The sequence below is a fragment of the Lagenorhynchus albirostris genome, chromosome X (genome assembly GCF_949774975.1).
Source record: "Lagenorhynchus albirostris chromosome X, mLagAlb1.1, whole genome shotgun sequence".
NCBI classification, from domain to species: Eukaryota; Metazoa; Chordata; class Mammalia; order Artiodactyla; family Delphinidae; genus Lagenorhynchus; species Lagenorhynchus albirostris.
Genome location: NC_083116.1, coordinates 90,036,184 through 90,056,177, shown reverse-complemented (window position 1 = coordinate 90,056,177; position 19,994 = coordinate 90,036,184). Strand labels below are relative to the sequence as shown.

The window sequence follows — 19,994 nt, the reverse complement described above, 5'->3', positions numbered from 1 at the left end:
CTGAGAGCATCCAGCAAGTTCACACCTGAGCCCCTCAAAACACCTTCTTCACTTGAGGATTCAAAAAGGCCTTCAGAGGGTTACAGAGCCTTCTACCTCTTTCAGGAAGATTCCCTGGAGGAGATATCTGAACTTGGTTTTGAAAGATAAGTAGGCATTCCCAGGTGAAGGGTAGCATGACTTCTTCCCCTTCTGCCCCAGTAACATCTCCCAGAGGGCACAGGCATCTCCAGAATTTCCATATTGGGGGTGATAAGGGGCAACAAATTGGTTGAAGGGCAGAATCAATCTTGTCTTAAAGCTACATTTGCAAAGTAAGGGCACTATTACTATATAGATTTTATTTTATAAGAAAATAAAAATAAATTTTCCTAAAGATACTTTTATTGACATATTGCATTAGATTAAGGGAAAAATCAAAAACCTTTATTGGTAAGAACTTTTACTTTAGCTCGGGTAGCTGGAGTGGGAGATAATGTAGATTATGGGAGCATCCAAACCCCACAGCCAACCCCAACAAGCCCAGCAGAGGGGAATCTAACACTGACTCCTCCCCCTTTTCCCCAGGGCTATATCCTAGGAGGACTTGCAGGTCCCTGATTTCTTCCCTTTCTCCCCTCGTGGTATGTTCCAGGAGAGGCCCGCAAGCAGTCCTACTTCTCCTTCTCATCCTGTGGTATCTGCCAGGAGATAACAGCCACTGGCACCTCTGCGTCTTTCCAGAGGCCTCTCAGCTTCTCTGAACATTATTACACAGATCCCAGGATGCCCGCCCAGAGAAACATCCCCACCCTCTCTCCCCACCATCTGTGAGACAGCGCCAGTGCTCAGCAATGTGAGTTTAGAGGCTTCCTCATCCTCTGTACGGAATGGACACTCCTCCAACATGGCGTACTCCATGAGGAAGCGCAACCTGGGCGCGGCCATGTTCCCCGCCTGACAATGCTGCCTAGGGGCACTGAAGGCAACTAAACACAGACTCCGTAACATCTCCATGTTGGCTCTGGCTGACTGCGGCTTCGAATGTGATTTTGCGCATGTGCAGAACCACGCCCCTTCGTGTAAAGCCCCAAACCCCGAGAAGGGGCGGTGCTAGGGGTGGTGACCGGAAACTGCTGCGGTTTTCGGCCGCGGTTTAATAGTTGTTGTCAAGAGGATCTCAGTGCTCTTTGCCGGAGGGATGTGGAGGTGATGGGGACGCGGGGAGGGTGAGTGTTGGGGAATTCTGTGTGGTCAGTGATGGAATCGGTTGTCTGAATGTAGTTGGATGATTCGCTTGTTATTTTTCAGGCTTTCCTCTTTTCTCACATTAACGTTAAGGTCTTAAAATTCACTCTGAGACCCACAAGGTTTGGTGCATTATGTTATAAGTGTTTTCTAAGAGTTGATTATTAATTTTTTTGCTCATGAATTATTTAAAAGTGCGCTTTCATTTTACAGAAGTTTATCTTTTTACTAGACTTCTAACCTTAGTTTTCTGTGGTTAGAAAAATGTCTACATGAAGCTCATTCCTTGAAATATGAGGGGAGTCATGGCCTAGTCCTTGGTGAATTGTTTTATAAATGTTCCATGTATAATTCGAAAATAATATTTAATTGTTTAGTCGTCAATTGTGTTGTACAAAATTTGTACTTTTTTTTCCCTGCTAGTTCTATTACAGAGAAAGGAGAGATTAAGTCTTCACTGTGATGATGATTTGTTCATTTCTCCTTCCTGCTGTCCATGATACATTTTGAGTTAAGTTTTGTATAAAGTGTGAGACTTAGATCAAGGTGCATTTATTTGGCTGTCCAATTACTCAAGCACCGTTTGTTAAAAAGACGGTAGTTCCTCCACGGACTCGTTCTGTACCTGTGTCAAAAATAAATTTGCCATACTTTTGTGTGGCTATTTCTAGGTTCTCTATTATGTTCCATTTATTTATGTGTCTATCTATGTGTCTTTTATCATGAATGTGTGTTGAATTTTGTCAATACTGTGTGAATTTATATAGTTTTTCTTCTTTGGCTTGTTAATATGGGGGAATGCCCTTATTGATTTTTGAATATTGAATCAGCTTTACATTCCTGGAATAAGCCTCAGTTGGTTGTGGTGTATAATTCTTTTTTTATATTGCAGGAATTGATTGGTTAATGCTTTTTTTTGAGGATTTTTGTGTCTAAGTTCGTGAGAGATGTTGGTCTACAGTTTTCTTTTTTTGTACTTTCTTTTTCTGGTTTTAGTATTAGGGTAATACTGATCTCAATAAATGAGTTAGAAAGTGTTGTCTTCTATTTTCTGGAAGAGATTGTGTAGAATTATGTTATTTTTCTTTAAATGTTTGATAGAATTCTTCAGTGAAACCATCTGGGCCTGGACATTTCCTTTTGGAAGCTTTTGATTATGGCTTCAATTTCTGTAGTAGTCAAATGACTATTCGGGTTATCTATTTAATATCTTTTCAGAGTATCTTCATATTTAATAGTGGGTAAGTTGTGGGAGTCTCTGTTTTGTGAGGAATTGGACTATTTCATCCAAGTTGTTGAATTTATGTGCATAAAGTGGTGTGTGGTATTCCCTTACTTTTCTTTTAATGGCTGCAGGATCTATAGTTATATCTCCTGTTTCATTTCTGATATTGGTAATTTGTGTCTTATCTCTTTTTATCTTTGTCAGTCTTGCTAGAGGATTACCAATTTTATCGGTCTTTTCAAAGAACCAGCTTTTGTTTTCATTGATTTTTCTCTATTGTTTTTGTTTTCAATTTTATTGATTTCTGCTCTTATATCTATTACTTCTTTCTTTCTATTTGCTTTGGGTTTTCTTTGCTGTTCTTTTTCTAGTATCTTATGGTGGGAGCTTACCTTACTGATTTAATACCTTAATTCTTTTCTAATATAAACAATTAGCATTATAAATTTCCCTCTCCACGCTGCTTTATCTGCATCCCGCAAATTTTGGTATGTTGTATTTTGATTTTCATTCATTACTTTTTAATTTCCCTTGAGACTTCCTCTTTGATCCATGGATTATATAGAAATGTGTTGTTTAATTTCCAAATGTTTGGAGACTTTCCTGTTACCTTTCTGTTATTGATTTCTAGTTTGATGCTATTATAATCAGGTAACATATGCTGTATGATTTCAATTTATTAAGGTTTGTTTTATGACCCTGGAGAATGTAGCACAGGTGTTTGAAGAGAATGTGTATTCTATTAGTGTTTGGCTGCAGTAGAATGGGTATGTTCAGTTAGGACACCCTTTTCTTGGTCCTTTGATTAAGGGGAGCAGGCTTTTCTTAGAGCTTTTTTTGTCTGTAGCTATTGATGGTTCTGAGTTATAAGCTCTTCTAGTGCCCTGTTTGTGATATATGGGAGGGAAAATGAAACCCAGGGTACTCACCACTGTGTTGTTCCTTAGGCCCTGAGGTCTGTGGACTGTCTGCCTTTCCTTTTTACCTTTCAGAGTCTTTCTGTTTGTATTTGCTGTTATGTCATTTTTTCCCTGGTTTCTTCTACATCCATTATTCTCTTCTACCTGTATTTTCCTGTATTAACTTTGTTAATTTACATTTTGCTAGGGAAGCATCTGCTTCACATCAATATTAAAATATGTTGCTATACAGTTATGCATAATATCCCGCAATAACTACTTTGAAACACTGCCTGATCTGGGAAAGATTCTCATTCTGTCTCTCTCTCCCTCTCCCTCTCCCTCCCCCTCTCCCTCGCTCTCTCTCTCTTTCTCTCTGTGTGTGTGTGTGTGTGTGTGTGTTTTTAAACTCTTCTTTATCTCATTTGCTAGGGGGTTATCTGTGACGTCTGTCATTTTAAAGGACCAGCTCTTTGTTTTCTTTAAACTCCCATTGTTATATTTATTTGACTAATTTAAGGTTTTTATTAGTTACTATTTTCCTTTGGGGGGGTTACTTCATTTTGGTTTTTTTCTACTTCTGATGTTTTAGATTGAATACTTAGCTCTTCTTTGTTTTTATTTATTTATTGTATAAAACATTTACTTTGTTGGTCTTTGGGGGCAGTTTGATACATCACCAGTGTATTACAGCTGAGCCATTAATCTTGTAGCTTCCTCACCATTAACTGGTTCATTTTTATGACACTGCTGAGGAGTCCGCTGTTTCTGCAGAGGTTCAAGAGAAAGGCCTTTTAAGAAATGTGCAGGTTCCTTTTGTATATCTCCAGAAGCTGTTTCCACTCTATTAACTTTTTCATCATTCACAGTGTTTATCTTCTTAAGATTAGTGGTAACTGGTTTTTGCTGTATTTTTTTTTTTTTTTTTTTTTTTTTGCGGTACGCGGGCCTCTCCCTGCTGTGGCCTCTCCCGTTGCGGAGCACAGGCTCCGGACGCGCAGGCCCAGCGGCCATGGCTCACGGGCCCAGCCACTCCGCGGCATGTGGGATCCTCCAGGACCGGGGCCGAGCCCGTGTCCCCTGCATCGGCAGGCGGACCCTCAACCACTGCGCCACCAGGGAAGCCCGGTTTTGCTGTATTTTTTAACCTTAAAGTTTTTTGGCTGGCTCTATGGAATACATTCCTGGACTCTGCCCTCTTAGTTTGTTCTTGGCCATTGTCTTTGATACCCTCGTGCAGCTGCTCAAGCTCCAGGTGATACCATCTGCACCTGTTATATTTATTTTTAATTAAAAATAAAGCCATTTAAATCTATAAATTTCACTCTGTATACAACTTTAGCGTGTTCCATGACTTTTGGTAAAAATTGTTTAGCTTCTGTGTTGATTTCCGACTTTGATCCTGGGTTTTTTAGCAAAGTGTTTTGGTTTTTTTTTTTTTTGCGGTACGCGGGCCTCTCACTGTTGTGGCCTCTCCCGTTGCGGAGCACAGGCTCTGGACGCACAGGCTCAGTGGCCATGGCTCACGGGCCTAAGCCGCTCTGCGGCATGTGGGATCTTCCCGGACCGGGGCACGAACCCGTGTCCCCTGCATCGGCAGGCGGACTCTCAACCACTGCGCCACCAGGGAAGCCTGTTTCTTTTCTTTTAAAACAGATTTATTTATTTAGATATATAAAACAGACTTATTTATATATATTCAATACCTTAAGATTCACCCATTTAAAGTATACTATTCAGTGGTTTTTAGTACATTCACAGAGTTGTTCAGTCATCACCACAATCTAATTTTAGAATATTTTCAACACCCCAGAAAGAAACCTTGCACACATTAGCAGATATTCACCATTCATGCCACCCCCTACCCCCAGCCCTAGGCAACTTCTAATCAGTTTTCTGTCTCTATATATTTGCCTATTCTGGACATTTCATATAAATGGAATCATAAAATATGTGGTCTTTGTGACTGGCTTCTTTCACGTAAGATAATGATTTCAAGGTTCATTCATGTTATAGCGTGTATTGGTACTTCTTTTTTTATTGCCAAATAATATTCCATTGTATGGACACACCAAATTTTGTTTATCTGTTCATCAGTTGATGGACATTTAAGTGCTTTCTGCTTTTGGGCTACTATGAATAATACTGCTGTGAATATTTGTATACAAGTTTTGGAGTGGACATGGGTTTTCATTTCTCTTGGTAGATACCTAGGAGTGGAACTGCTGGGTCATATGACAACTCTATGGGTAGCATTTTGAGGAACTGCCAACCTGTTTTTCAGAGTGGCTGCACCATTTTACAATTCTACCAGTAATGTATGAGCTCAATTTCATTCACATCTCACAAACACTTGTTACTATCTTTTTTTTGCCATCTTTGTGTATATGAAGTAGTCTCCTAATGAATAGAACATTTTTGATTTTTAAAAATATTTATTTATTTTTTGGCTGCGTCGGGTCTTAGTTGCGGCATGCAGGACCTTTTGTTGTGGCGTGCAGGCTCTTCGTTGCAGTGCGCGGGCTCCAGAGTGTGTGGGCTCTGTAGTTGCAGCAGTCAGGTTCTCTAGTTGTGTCGCATGAGCTTAGTTGCCCCGTGGCATGTGGGATCTTAGTTCCCTGACCAGGGATCAAACTGGCGTCCCCTGCATAGCAAGACAGATTCTTAACCACTTGACCACCAGGGAAGTCCCAGAACATTTTTGGTTTTGATTACATTTCCCTAAGGACTAATGACGTTGAACATCTTATACTATAATCAGAGAATGTAGTCTGTCAATTCCCAACATTCAGACATCTACAAGATTTTTTGTGTGGCCAGGTTATTTGATAGAATTTTGTAAAAGTTCCATGGGTGTAAGAAAAGAAAGCATATTCTCTTTCTCTGGCACAACATCATCTTTATGTGTTTAAAATTTAATTTGTTCATACCTTTAATTTTATTTTACTCCTTATTTCTTTTACTCTGTTGTTTCCTCTTCATCTCATTTCTTACTTTTGTTGTCCTAATTAAGTTCCTCTTCATTTTATGTGATATTTACCCTTTCCCAACAAGAATGACTAAATCTGTAGTGCCTGTATTAGTTGATCGTAATGAAATTGTACCTCAATTTGGACACAGAGACACCCTCCCCTCCCTAGTTCCCTCAACAGGAGAAACATTTTTCACCTCTGGATGTTTTTGAGGTAATTAAAAATTTTAGTCCCAGGCTACTAGTATTTTCCTTATTGCATATCTCTTCTGTTTTAAGAAACTTTACTTAACATTTTTTTTTTAATTTTTATTCCAAATTACGGTCATGTTTTCAACATTTGTTAAATATAACCATGTTTATTTTGAGCCTCCCACATAAAAGGTACCACGTGATGTACCACTGAGAATGTGAACTTGAAAGCCAGGTAGACTGAGTTTGATTTAACATCACAAACCTCTGTTTCTGTATGCATAAAATGAGATAATAATAACTACAGCAACACATGGATGACGTGATTGTTGTGTAAATTAAATGAGGTACCTCCTTCTGTATATTACATGAGTCCTTGTAATAACAGTACTTGCTAATATGAATTAAATGTTTACCTGGGCCAGTCTGGTGCTGAGTGCCTTAAAAACATCATCTCATTTAATTTTCACAACCCCTTGAAATAAATAGTTTTGATTTGTTTTGGGAAAAAAGTCTGAAGAAACATTTTCATATTCATATAGCTAAAGGTTGGCAGAGCTAGAAATGAAGCTTTTATTAATTTTAGTCTAAATCTCATGGTCTTGCTCATATTCCATTGTAATGAATAACTTGAATCGGTGTTGATGTGGCTTTGTCTACTCCACAGTATCCAGTGTCGTGAGCTATACTTCGGTGCCCTCAGGAAGCGCTTGTGGGGTGAATGTTGAATGCCTGACCAAGTGGACACTGTCTTTCCAGGTTTCTTGGAGTCTCTGTGGAACCCCTGGGCCAGACCCCATAGTGAAGGCTGCAGGATCTTCCTTCAGGCCCCAGCAGCTCTGGTTGAGTCCACAGGTGCCCACCTGACCTCGGGTTCCTGGGAAGAGTGGAGTTGTCAGCAAGAGAGCCCGGGTGCTTAGGCCCAGGGGGAAGATGCCAGCCAACCGGTGCGCTCCTGGGCCATCCCTGGCCCTGACTACAGGGGGGTGTGACAACTCCTGTGAGGTAAGGAAGAAGAAGAGGTGCCCAGGGACTGGAATTCATCCAGAATGAAAGATAATATCTCATTATTTGAATTTGTATGACTTTTTTTTTAACCAGGCAACATAATCAGGGGGTTTTTATTGGATTTATTTCCCTTATGTGAATTTCCTTTTCCTGTCCATTGCTGATTTATTTATTTTAGCTTATGGATGTTTACAGTTTTTTTTGAATATTAAGGTTAATAACCCTTTATCTTTTTTATATATTTTTGTGAATATTTTTTGCCACTTTGTAATTTGAAATTAGTTTCTAGTTTTATTTATAAGTGGCAAAAGGTGCCAAGTAGTTTTTGAAGTCTTCTTAAAACAGTGGCTCTTCCCTGCTTTGTTTCTCCCAGATTCCAACTCCCTAGAAGCAAGCATTCTTAATCTTTTTAATGGATTTATTTTTTTTTCGTTTGGGGCATTATCTATTGACTTTCCACTATGGAAGGTAGAGGTTCAGCTTTTCCTTGCACCTCCACTCATATACACATTTGCCTCTAGCTATCACTATTTTTATTAGATCTACTGTCAGGGTTTATTATTGTGACTGTTTATAGTTAAGTCATGTAGTGTCCATGCTGTGATTACTATTTCTGCACAACTTTTCCTTTTGCCTGGAATTAACTATTTTTTTTCTGGTTTAGTCATTTCTTTGCTTTACTATATACATATCAATAATTCAACTCTAAATTCTTTCCAGTTGTTTAAATCTCCACTCTGTATATTCAAACATATTAGGTAATGATCATACTGACAATAATTATAAACACTCATATAATGTTTACTATGTGCCCAGCACTGTTACACACACACTACATATACTAACTCATCTTCCTAACAACCTGGAGAAGTAGGTACCATTGTTATTCCCACTTTATAGAAGGGGGAACTGGGGCATAAAGAAAAACTATCTGGCCCAAGTTAACACAGCTAGTAATGGAGGGGGGGCTATCTCAGCTCTGGGTATCATGTCTTCTCTTTGAAGAAATCTCTCCTGGACCTTACTGATTCACTGAAGGCTGGTTTGGTTGCTCTCTCAGCTTCACACACAGCTATGACCTTGGTGTGTTCTGTTTGCCATCCCTCAGGAAATCCTTTTTACCTCTGTCTTGTGTCAGATTTCCTTTCCTGGGAATCCTGTCCTTCCTTCCTGTTTCCTGGATCCTGTGTCTTCCTCTTTCTTGGTTTACCCCCTAATTTTTTGGAGCACATCCTCCAATATGTCCCTGAGAATGGATGCATGACAGGTGAACTTTATGAAGCTTTGCATGTCTGAAAATGTCATGCAAAAATGTATTTATATAATATATATAATTGTATAAATAAACTTATAGAAGTAAAAAAAAGTAATAAATACCATGGAAATATATTTATTTGACCCTGACACTAAATTTATCTTTTTGGCTGGGTATAGAATTCTAGGTTGGAAATCATCTTTGTGTAGAAATTTACAAGTCTGTTTCCAGTCTAGTCATTTTCTACCCATACACACGTTTTCTCTGCTTTTCAAAAAACTATTCTTGTTCAGTTGTTGATCCTCCATATTTTAAATTCTTTGTCCTACTGATTTCCATTTCTTTTTCTTTTGCTCACCTTTCTAGTTTTTTTTTAAACTTCACCTCCCAGGTTTTCTTCTGTGTCTCTCATTAATGCTGTTCTATATTGTTGGAGGATGGAGGCAATGAAAAGTGCCCACCAAACTGGGAAGGTATCTTGAGACTGAAAAATGAGGCAGGCAGCTCCATATAATCAATGGATCAGTTTATTGTTATAGGGTAACTTACTCACAGGGTGGGATCAAGGGGGCGATGATCCAGAAGTATTTGCAGCTGCATTCCGCACAGCTGAGGGACGATTGGGACAATTTCATAGTTAACCTAGGGTATGGGGGTACGTGCTTGGAAACAGGAAGTGCATTCCTAAGTCAAGATTTATGAATGGGTAACTGGTCTTATGAGCACTGGGAATATGTCAGTGAAGGTCTTCATTATTGTTTATAAATTTATTTTATTTTTATTTATTTTTGGCTGTGTTGGGTCTTTGTTGCTGCACGTGCGTTTTCTCTAGTTGCGGCAAGCGGGGGCTACTCTTCGTTGTAGTGCATGGGCTTCTCTTGTTGTGGAGCGTGGGCTCTAGGCGTGCAGGCTTCAGTAGTTGTGGCACGCGGGCTCAGTAGTTGTGGCTCATGGGCTCTAGAGCACAGGCTCAGTAGTTGTGGCACACGGGCTTAGTTGCTCCGTGGCATGTGGGATCTTCCTGGACCAGGACTTGAACCCCTGTCCCCTGCAATAGCAGGCGGATTCCCAACCACTGCGCCACCAAGGAAGCCCTTCATTATTGTTGAAAGACTACCAGAGCGTAGAGGCCACCAGACCTAACGATCGTGAAACAATATCTATTAACTACAAAGCCCTTGGTGACAGAGAAGAGGCTTACTACACAGTACAGCTCTAGGCAGGGTCATTGGAAGGACAGGAGGAACTGCAGAGGCCCAAGATGGCATCTGTTATGATGACAACCATACATAAGTTTTTATTTTAAATAGCTCTGTTTCTTTTCAGGATATTCCCTTATAATAGCATACTATTTTTGTTTTATGGATGTAGCATCTTATCACTCTAAGGACATTAGTAATAGTTTTTTAATCTAATTTTTAAAAAGTAATAGAAACATGGCTCAAAAATAAAAAATATATAAAAATTTAAAATATACAAAGCTATATAGTCTAAATTCTCTTACCCATCTTTCTCCTATCTGTTCATCTCTCTTTAATACATATAACCAAGTTAGTTAGTTTTCTCTGCATGAGTTTCTTTATGCAGATAAAAGCAGCTGAGAACATATTCTTATTTTCTCCTTTTAAGTTCATGAAAGGTGTCCCACAAAACAAATTTTTATCAATTTTTAGTAACTTTAGGTCTTTTGGTGAGATAGAATATGAATTATAAACAATGCTGCCATGAACATTTTTGTTCATGTCTTGTCATGTACATGTGTCCACTCCTCTCTTGACTATATGCGTAGGGGTGGAGTTAGTGGGTCGTAGATTCAGCCTATCTTTTAAAAATGTTTTTATTGTGAAATATAACATATATCCAGAAAAGTGTGCAAAACAGACATGTACAGCTCAGTGATTTTTCACTATATAGGTCTAGAAAATACCCATAGTCAGCATTCCAGAATCCCCCTACTTCCAAAGATAACTACTCTCCTGACTTTTATGATAATTACTTCCATTGAGAAGAAAATCACAAGACACAGAGTGGAAAAAGAAACAGACAACAGAGGAGTTATATCCAGGATGTATAAAGAACAGCAAAACAATAAGAAAAAGCAGACTACCCAGTAGTCAGAGGCCTTATTTGAATAGATGTGTAACAAAGGAAGAAATCCAAATGACTAATAACACCTGAGATGGTACTCAATCTCTTTAGTCATCAGGGAAATACAGAAGTTAAACCACAATGTAATACCACTACACTCCCACCAGAATGGCTAAAATTAAGAAGTCTAACAATGACAAGTGTTAGCAAGGATAGGGGGTCATATCAGTAGTTCATATACTCATTTCAGCACATATAGCTGCTGCTATGTTAGCTCATATCAGCAATTCATATGCTGCTGGTGGGAGGGTAAATTGGCACAGTCTCTTTGGAAAACATTTTAGCCTTCTTTATCAAAGCATACGTAGACCATATGAGGAAACACTTCTAGGAAAATACCCAAGAGAAATCCTTGGCTAATGTACCGGGACACACATTTAAATGCTCCCTGTAGCATTACTTGTAACAGCAAGAAACTGGAAATAACTTAAATGTCCATCAATAGTAGAATGGATACAAAAATTGAACATAATATTGAGTGAAAGAATCCAGACAAAATAATTTATATTGTTTTAATTTATGTAAATTAAAGCAGAACAAAACCATATTGTACAGGGATGTATGGTTAGGTGGTGAAACTCAAAAGCAGGTGCTTACTATCAGAGGCAGGATAGTGGTTTCCATGATTGATGGGGAGGCTGGGTGGAAGGAGGGAAAGAGGCATGAGGAAGGCTTCTGGGCAAAGAGGTGGCAATGTTCTGTTTCCAGACCAGAGTGGGAATTATGTAGGTATTTGCCTTGAATAATTAGTTAAGCCAAATATTTATGTTTCATGTATTTTTTGAATGAGTATTATATTTTATAAAAATCTTTTGAAAAGGAAAAGAATATTTACCCTCCAATTTTGACCGCAGTCTCCCATAAACCCTTTCCAAAGACAGCTACAAAAACATAAATACATACACACACAGACACACACACACTCTGCTATAGCCATTTTTAAACTTCCAACACTTTTCTCATTTAACAGTAAATCTTGGTTATCATTAAATGTCAGTAGATGTAATGAGTTGCCTCATTCTTTTTAAAGGCTGAATCTTACTCAATTATATTGATATATCACAATATAACCAGCCCCCCGTTAATAGACATTTAAGATGCTTCCGGTCTTTTGCTATTACAGACAATGCTGCAATGAAAATCGTTATTTCGTCCTTATACATATTTCAGTTGACACAAGAGTGAATATGTTTAAAGAGAAATTTCTGCAAATGGAATTCTCAGGACAAATGATATATATGCATTTTTATTTTTGATTGATATAGCAAAATGACCTTCTTTGTGAGTTGTATCAGTTGTATAAGAATGCCTGTTTTCACCATACCCAAGACAGAAGAGTGTCTTGTCATATTTTTCTTTTTGGCCCATATAATAAGTTAAAACATGGTATATTAGTACAGATCTAATTTGCATTTCTCATGTTATGACTAAGGTCGAATATATGTAATTGTGTTTAAAGATCCATTTATATTATTTTTCCTGAGCTGATTTTAAATTTCCTTTGCCCATTTTTCTATTAGGTTTTTGCTATTTACATATTAATGACAGTAGCTCTTTGTCTGGGTCTGTCTCTGGGTCCCAAATATTTTCCCTCAACTTCTCAGTTGTCTTTTAAAGGAAAATATTGACTTTTTCTCCGTGCATTTCACATAATTGTGCTTATCAATCGTTTATGTCCTCCAAGCTTTGTGTCATAAGTAGAAGGCCTTCCCCATTGCTCAGCTATATTTAAAAAAAAATTCCTGCATTTTCTTTTTAGTATTGGCACTTTCATGTTTTTAGTTTTGCTTTTTACTTCTGTGACTATCTGGATTTTTGGTTGTTGTTGTAAAGCCTTAGCTAGGGATCAATCTTCATTTTTTCCAAGATGCCTACACATTTGTCCCATTACCAGTTATTGAATAACCTATATTTTCCCCACTAATATGCAGCACCACATTAGGATATATATATATATATATATATATATATATATATATATATATTTATTTATTTATTTATTTATATTTATATTCTAATACATAACTCTGGGTATATTTATGCACCTTATTCTCTTCTGTTGATCTAATAGTCATAGTCTTCATGATTCTAATTCCTCTGTATTTATAGTTTATTCTAATACATAGGAGGGCTAAGTCTCTGATTACTCTTCTTTTTCAGAAATTTACTGTTTTCTTGACTATTTTATTTTCCATACACAATTTATAATCAGCTTACCAAATTTAAAAATAATCCTCTTGTTATTGTCAGTGAGTTTGCATTAAACTTGTATTTTAAGATACGACCATTCGTCTCTTTATGATAATTCAGATTTACTACTAAAGTACAGAGTATGTCTGTGTTTTTTTCAAGTAATCTTTGCATTTTCCATTAGTGTGATAAAGTTTTCTTCTTCAAGTATATTTTTGACATCAGTGCTTGTTTCTGTTATCTAAATGAAAAAATACAATGCAAATGTATATGAACGTATATCATTACAAAATGGAACTAAAATGACAATTATACACACAGATAGTTGGAGAGTGAATGAAAGGAAAAACAAAGAATCCTATGGTTCTCTTATTCTTGTTCAGGAGAACGATATAGATATTGATGGACCTTGTTAGAGAAACAAGCGTATACTTATGGTTCCCTTTTCTCCACATCCTCTCCAGTATTTATTGTTTGTGATCTTTTTAATGATGGCCATTCTGACTGGTGTGAGGTGATACCTCATTGTAGTTTTTATTTGCATTCCTCTAATAATTAGCAATGTTGAGCATCTTTTCATGTGCCTATTGGCCATCTGTATGTCTTCTTTGGAGAAATGTCTGTTTAGGTCTTCTGCCCATTTTTTTGATTGGGTTTTTTTGTTGTTGTTATTGAGTTGTATGAGCTGTTTGTATATTTTAGAAATTAAGCCCTTGTCGGTCACATCATTTATAAATATTTAAGGGAGACAGATTTCTAATCTCAATCATTCATGAGACAGAATGGGGAGGTGGAGGGTCTGTGTCTGGCCTTGTCTGCAGATACAGGCAAAAGGAGAAAGGTCTGCATTTGTTCTTGTCACAGGTAAGCAAGGGAGTCGTTTGCAAGTCGTATGGGGGTCATGGGAAAGAGTGGACAGCCAGACTTAGTTAAGTCATGTGGGAAGAATGGTTGTTTGTGGTAGGTCATTTCTCAAAAAGGAATACAAAGAGGTAGGAGGGATTTCTTAATTGTCACTGTTTTCAGGACTCAGGTGAAGTTCGACATTGTCAGGGGTTCTCAGTTCTGTTTGAAAACTTGCGTCCTAGATGTCCATGCCCCCGGCCACATGGCATTCTTCTGCCCCACAGAATGGCTGAGTGATGACCAAGAGAAGTGGTTCAGGGAGACATTTGGAGGTGTTGGCAGGTGTTTTGCGTGTGAGATGCAGGAGCTGGGACCCTACCTGCTGTTTCTGACAGACTTCTTAGCAAGATTAAGGGGAATGGTGATAGCATCCTGGTCGTAGGTATTGGAAGACCTGACAGTTAAATTTAAGGCTTTTGCAACAGTTTGGGAGAGATGTGCCAGGGCATTTTCCTTTGTGAGGAAGGCTCCAGGGGGTGGTTCTGAAAGGCAAAGATCATTAATGCCTGTCCCTTTCCTGTACCTCCTGAGGTCTGAGGTGTTTCCTCTTCAGGTTCTGTGTTGTTCCTCATCCTCTACTGACACAAAATCATTATGGCCCATTCTAGTAGCTATAAATTCACCTCCCCCTGCCCAATTATCTTCTACTAGTTCCCAGACCTTTCATCTGAATGGGTCAGGTACAAGAAAGACAAGGGCATTTTTATAAACTCACAGAGATCTGTTATGTTGTGCACTTTGGCCCATAGTAAGCAATGTACTGAACCAAGTAGTAATTAGCCTTGTGATCTAGGACAGTGTCCATCCAACCAGAGAATCCAGGTAGCTGAACCAGAATTAAATTTCAGTCTCTCAGGCTCCCTCCCTGCTGGCTGGGCTGCCACACAGAGGGTTACCAGCCAGGCTGGTCTGGGGTCGCTAGGTGAAGGAAAGATTATACCCAGGAATGTTCAACGGAGGATCCCAGATTGTCAAAATATGTCCATATAACCCCTGATCACTAATTACCCAGGGAGCAGCTGAAAGGAACTGATTACTTTCTGGGGAGAGCCATATTCATTGACCCAACTGCTTTACTAGGGTGTATGGACCAGAAGGAGGCAAGGGTGATAGTCTGAAATCCTTTTGAGTCCATTTCTGAGGAGGCCATTCCAACACTCGACAATACCAGATGCTGGTGGATGGTTGGGGAGTGTGGAAGTCCATCAGATACCTTGACTATCAGCCTATCATTACATGGCTTTTGCAGTAAAAGGTGTACCGTTTTCAGGCTGCAGATAAATAGTCCAGGATGCCGAAAACTTGACACAGAATAATTCTAAGGGCCACAGCGGTGTGGCTGGAGTCAGCTGAGCAGACTGCAACACTTCAACCTGAAAAAATGTCAACAATGGTGCAACAGTGGTGACATCCCTGAGAGCAGGCTCTTGAGGTGTGATGCTGTATGCCAGGAGCAGGCGGGCCCACAATTCATGCAGTGTGTCCTTCCTCATCCCAATGGGTCATCTTTTAGAAGGAGTCATGTTTTGGCAGGCAATGGTAGCTTCTGCGTCAGAAAGCTATAGTCTTGCAATTTGCGCCCAGTCTGTGATGATGGTTGTGTTGCCATGTCCGTGTGATGATGGATGCAGAAAAGCAATAGCAGTAATATAGGCCCTGAAGGCTCCATCAGCAGTGTGATTCCAGTCAGTATCATCAGAGACTGGACCCTTACCATGGGCACCTACGTGGGTGACCCAGACCGTTCAATTAGTAGCCTTGTTTTGTTTCCATGGCCCACGATACCAAAGAAGGCTGCCCAGTCTCCCAGCCTGTAGTCTTCCAAGTGGGAGACTGAACAGCTGGACATTGGCAATAGCTTAAGAGTCAATAGATATCAAAGGGAATATTGGCCAGAGTTACAAGCATAGGCTTGAGTTCTGCCTGCTGAGGGGAGTGCTCACATCCATCCTCAGTTCTACTAAGGTTGAACAGCCACAGAGCCTGGTAGAAACCATTAGATTCCAGCTTAGACCACTCATTAGTGGATCAGGTCTAGGCATTTGAGGGATCTTCTATGAATCGAGTGCCCCATGAAGCCCAGCAGCCTTGCTCCACGGTTGGCAGAGTGGGAAACAGATTTTCCCCCAAAGGGAAAATCTGTCCCATTTTCATGTGAAGCCAGGCCAGCTGTGCTCTTGAATATATTCTTTCCTTTTGACAAATGAGGCTTTTGGGCCCTTCCCATCTTGTTAGTCATCGAGTCTGAATTGACCTACCCCCAAAGGGGAGTATCAAGCTGGAGGGTTTGCAAGGCCTCCATGAGTCAGGTGTTCAGTTTCGACAAGGGCCCAGTAGTAAGCTAATAGCTGCTTTTCATAAGGGGTATAGCTAGTAGGTGTGTAAGGAAGACGACAAAGCCTGTACCCTAGGGGGCTTTTCCAAACGGAGGCTGCCCCCCGTTGCTAGCAGCCCCAGTAGGCAACACCATCAGTTACACGGACTGGTAGTTCAACAGGGGACCCTGTTGGCAGAGAGCAGAGAATGTGCCACAGCGAGCCGGACAGCATCCTACACTGACCGTTGGTTTGGGCCGCACTCAAAAGACATTGTGGTTTAGCCAACATAAAGGATCAAATAGAATGTCCAGGGGAGGCACATATTGTCTCCCATTCCCAAGAGCCCAGTGTGATGTTGGGCTTCCTTTTTGGCATAGGGTTCAAAGAGATAGAAGTTTTTCTTTGCAAGAGGGATAGAGCATCGTCCATCCACCCAGAGGTCCCAGACACTTTAGTCGAATTTTGTCAGGGTTTACCAGCGACCTCTGATGGCAAAGGCGTAATAATACTATGGGCGGAGCCATTGAAATTAAGGCTTCCGACTGGCTAACCAAGAAGACTTCATCTATATAGTGAAAAGTTTGGACAGCAGAGGGTAGAGGCAGTCTCGCCAAAGCCTGACCCACTCACTGGTGTGAAACGCCGAGGTACTCTCATTACTTCTGGGAGAGCACTGCCAACGTATATGGAAGGCCTTGCCATGTGAATGCAGATTGGTCGTGGTCCTTGGTGTCAAGAACTGTGTAGGGGCTGAGATTTTACCCTACTAGTAAGCTAAGAAGTTGGCTTGCCACAGTTTCAAGTATGTTGACAGAGGCCATGAGACTCCTGAGTCAGTGATGGGAGACTTTATTTGTCACAGAAAAATCAGTAGCCAGAGTCAGCATGGTTGCATGTTAGGGAAAAAAAATTAAATCTCATAGCAACCCAGGAAATATAAATATGCAAATATAAAATAGAAAGAAAATTGTTTTGTTATTGAATAAGCATCAAAGCAGACCACAGTGTGCATCACAAGCAATTAGCTAAAGAGATTGCAAAGACAGAAAGAAATCTCACCCTTTTCTGGGACAGAGCAGGTAGAGTCCATTACCTGCTTGTTTTCAAAATAAATGATAACTTATCAAGTCCTCATGCAAGAGGACTTGACAGGACAATTCAGTCTACATTCTTTCATAGTTCATCCTAAGTTCACCTGGTAATGGGAGTGGCCATCTGTGCTAGTTAATTGCCTTTATCTAAAGGCAAAATCAAACTGCTCCTGTCTCTATGACAAGCAGGTAGTTCCAGCTTAGAGCCAGGTGCCTAGGCTAAGCTCCCAGGGTGACAGGGAGATAGGGTGCTATCTTTCTTCCTTGTTATTTACATGTCAATGAGGTGTCTCCCAGACCCTTAAGAAAAACATTCCTGGGTTATAATGCTGACAAAAGGCTTATTTAACCTTATAAAAGATTTACATACATATAAAAGGGGCAGAGGGAGGATTTACAAATACCAGGTTTCTCAAGGAAATACTCTAAGAAAAGGGAAGCGGTGGGGGGGGAGTCTCCTCTTTTGGCAACAGGGAAAATTCCATTTTTTTTTATCCTTACAACTTTCCTTTTATAATAACACCACACTTTTCTAATTATCTCACTGCATTTTCTACCTTTCTGTGGGCAGTTTGCTGCCACCTAAATATCTAGTAAGTCCACACAATAGCTAAGCACAGCAATTAGGAAAATAACCATAGGGTGAATTTTAAAAGTCAGTGCAATATATGTGTTGGGGAAAAAAACCTTTAAATATGTCTTACCAGTAGTTAAAGCACATTCTTGATTAGCAATGTGCAAAAGCTCTCTGTTCCTCATACATTACTTTTACAAACTGTTGTATTATCTTTATTCCTTGCTCTTTCAAATGATTAATTATTTAAGTATTATTTTGTAGTTCCTTATGAAGTCTTACCCAGTCCAAGGCCAAGGAGTAGCTCTCTGGGGGCCTGATAATTAATTTTTGTTTGTTTTTTGATGTGGACCATTTTTAAAGTCTTTATTGAATTTGTTACAATATTGCTTCTGTTTTATGTTTTGGTTTTTTGGCTGGGAGGCATGTGGGATCTTAGCTCCCTGACCAGGTATCCAACCTGCACCCCCTGCATTGGAAGGTGAAGTATTAATCACTGGACCACCAGGGAAGTCCCTAATTAAGATTTTTTTGTGGCTGCTTCCCACTAGCTATCGGTTTTACGTTTGGTAGTGTATATATGTCCATGACACTCTCTCACTTCGTCACAGCTTACCCTTCCCACTCCCTGTGTCCTCAAGTCCATTCTCTACATCTGCGTCTTTGTTCCTGTCCTGCCCCTAGGTTCTCCAGAACCATTTGTTTTTAGATTCCATATATACCGTGTAGCATACGGTATTTATTTTTCTCTTTCTGACTTACTTCACTCTGTATGACAGACTCTAAGTCTATCCACCTCACTACAAATAACTCAATTTTGTTTCTTTTTATGGCGGAGTAATACTCCACTGTATATATGTGCCACATCTTCTTTATCCATTCATCTGTCTATGGACGCTTAGGTTGCTTCCATGTCCTGGCTATTGTAAATAGTGCTGCAATGAACATTGGGGTACATGTGTCCTTTTGAATTATGGTTTTCTCAGGGTATATGCCCAGTAGTGGGGTTGCTGGGTCATATGGTAGTTCTATTTTTAGTTTTCTAAGGAACCTCCATACTGTTCTCCATAGTGGCTGTATCAATTTACATTCCCACCAACAGTGCAAGAGGGTTCCCTTTTCTCCAGCATTTATTGTTTGTAGATTTTTTGATGATGGCCATTCTGACTGGTGTGAGGTGATACCTCATTGTAATTTTGATTTGTATTTCTCTAATGATTAGTGATGTTGAGCGTTCTTTCATGTGTTTTTTGGCAATCTGTATATCTTCTTTGGAGAAATGTCTATTTAGGTCTTCTGCCCAGTTTTGGATTGGGTTGTTTGTTTTTTTGATATTGAGCTGCATGAGCTCCAACATTTTGGAGATTAGTCTTTGTCAGTTGCTTCATTTGCAAATAATTTCTCCCACTCTGAGGGTTGTATTTTCGTCTTGTTTATGGTTTCCTTTGCTGTGCAAAAGCTTTGAAGTTTCATTAGGTCTCATTTGTTTATTTTTGTTTTTATTTCCATTTCTCTAGGAGGTGGGTCAAAAAGGATCTTGCTGTGATATATGTCATAGAGTGTTCTGCCTATGTTTTCCTCTAAGAGTTTTATAGTGTCTGGCCTTACATTTAGGTCTTTAATCCATTTTGAGTTTATTCTTGTGTATGGTGTTATGGGGTGTTGTAATTTCAGCTCGGTGCTTTGTGACCACCTAGAGGTGTGGGATAGGGAGGGTGGGAGGGAGGGAGACACAAGAGGGAAGGGATATGGGGATATATGTATATGTATAGCTGATTCACTTTGTTATAAAGCAGAAACTAACACACCATTGTAAAGCAATTATACTCCAATAAAGACGTTAAAAAAATAAAAAGAAAGAAAAGATTTTTTTTTCTTATAAGCCCACTGAATTTCTCCCGAGTTCCTGTTGTTCAGTAATTAACATCACACGGACATAATGTAGCCCTGCAGTAATGGTTCCATCTCCCCAAATAGTATTTCCCAGATG

At 39.5% G+C, this 19,994-nt stretch overlaps 1 protein-coding gene and 2 pseudogenes across 1 annotated transcript in view; 1 reads left to right on the top strand and 2 right to left on the bottom strand.

Moving 5' to 3' along the window:
* Window positions 1-340: 340 nt before the first annotated feature.
* On the bottom strand, window positions 341-1,876 carry LOC132513167 (uncharacterized; annotated as a pseudogene).
* Window positions 1,103-19,994, top strand: part of LOC132513833 (zinc finger protein 81) — a 63,959-nt gene continuing 45,067 nt past the window's right edge. Inside the window, exons 1-2 of the mRNA XM_060138434.1 lie at window positions 1,103-1,208; window positions 7,274-7,519. Of these exons, the coding sequence (XP_059994417.1) occupies window positions 7,448-7,519 (72 nt within the window). The 5' untranslated portion in view covers window positions 1,103-1,208; window positions 7,274-7,447. The remainder of the gene's footprint in view (window positions 1,209-7,273; window positions 7,520-19,994) is intronic.
* On the bottom strand, window positions 4,039-4,569 carry LOC132513946 (ribosomal biogenesis factor-like; annotated as a pseudogene).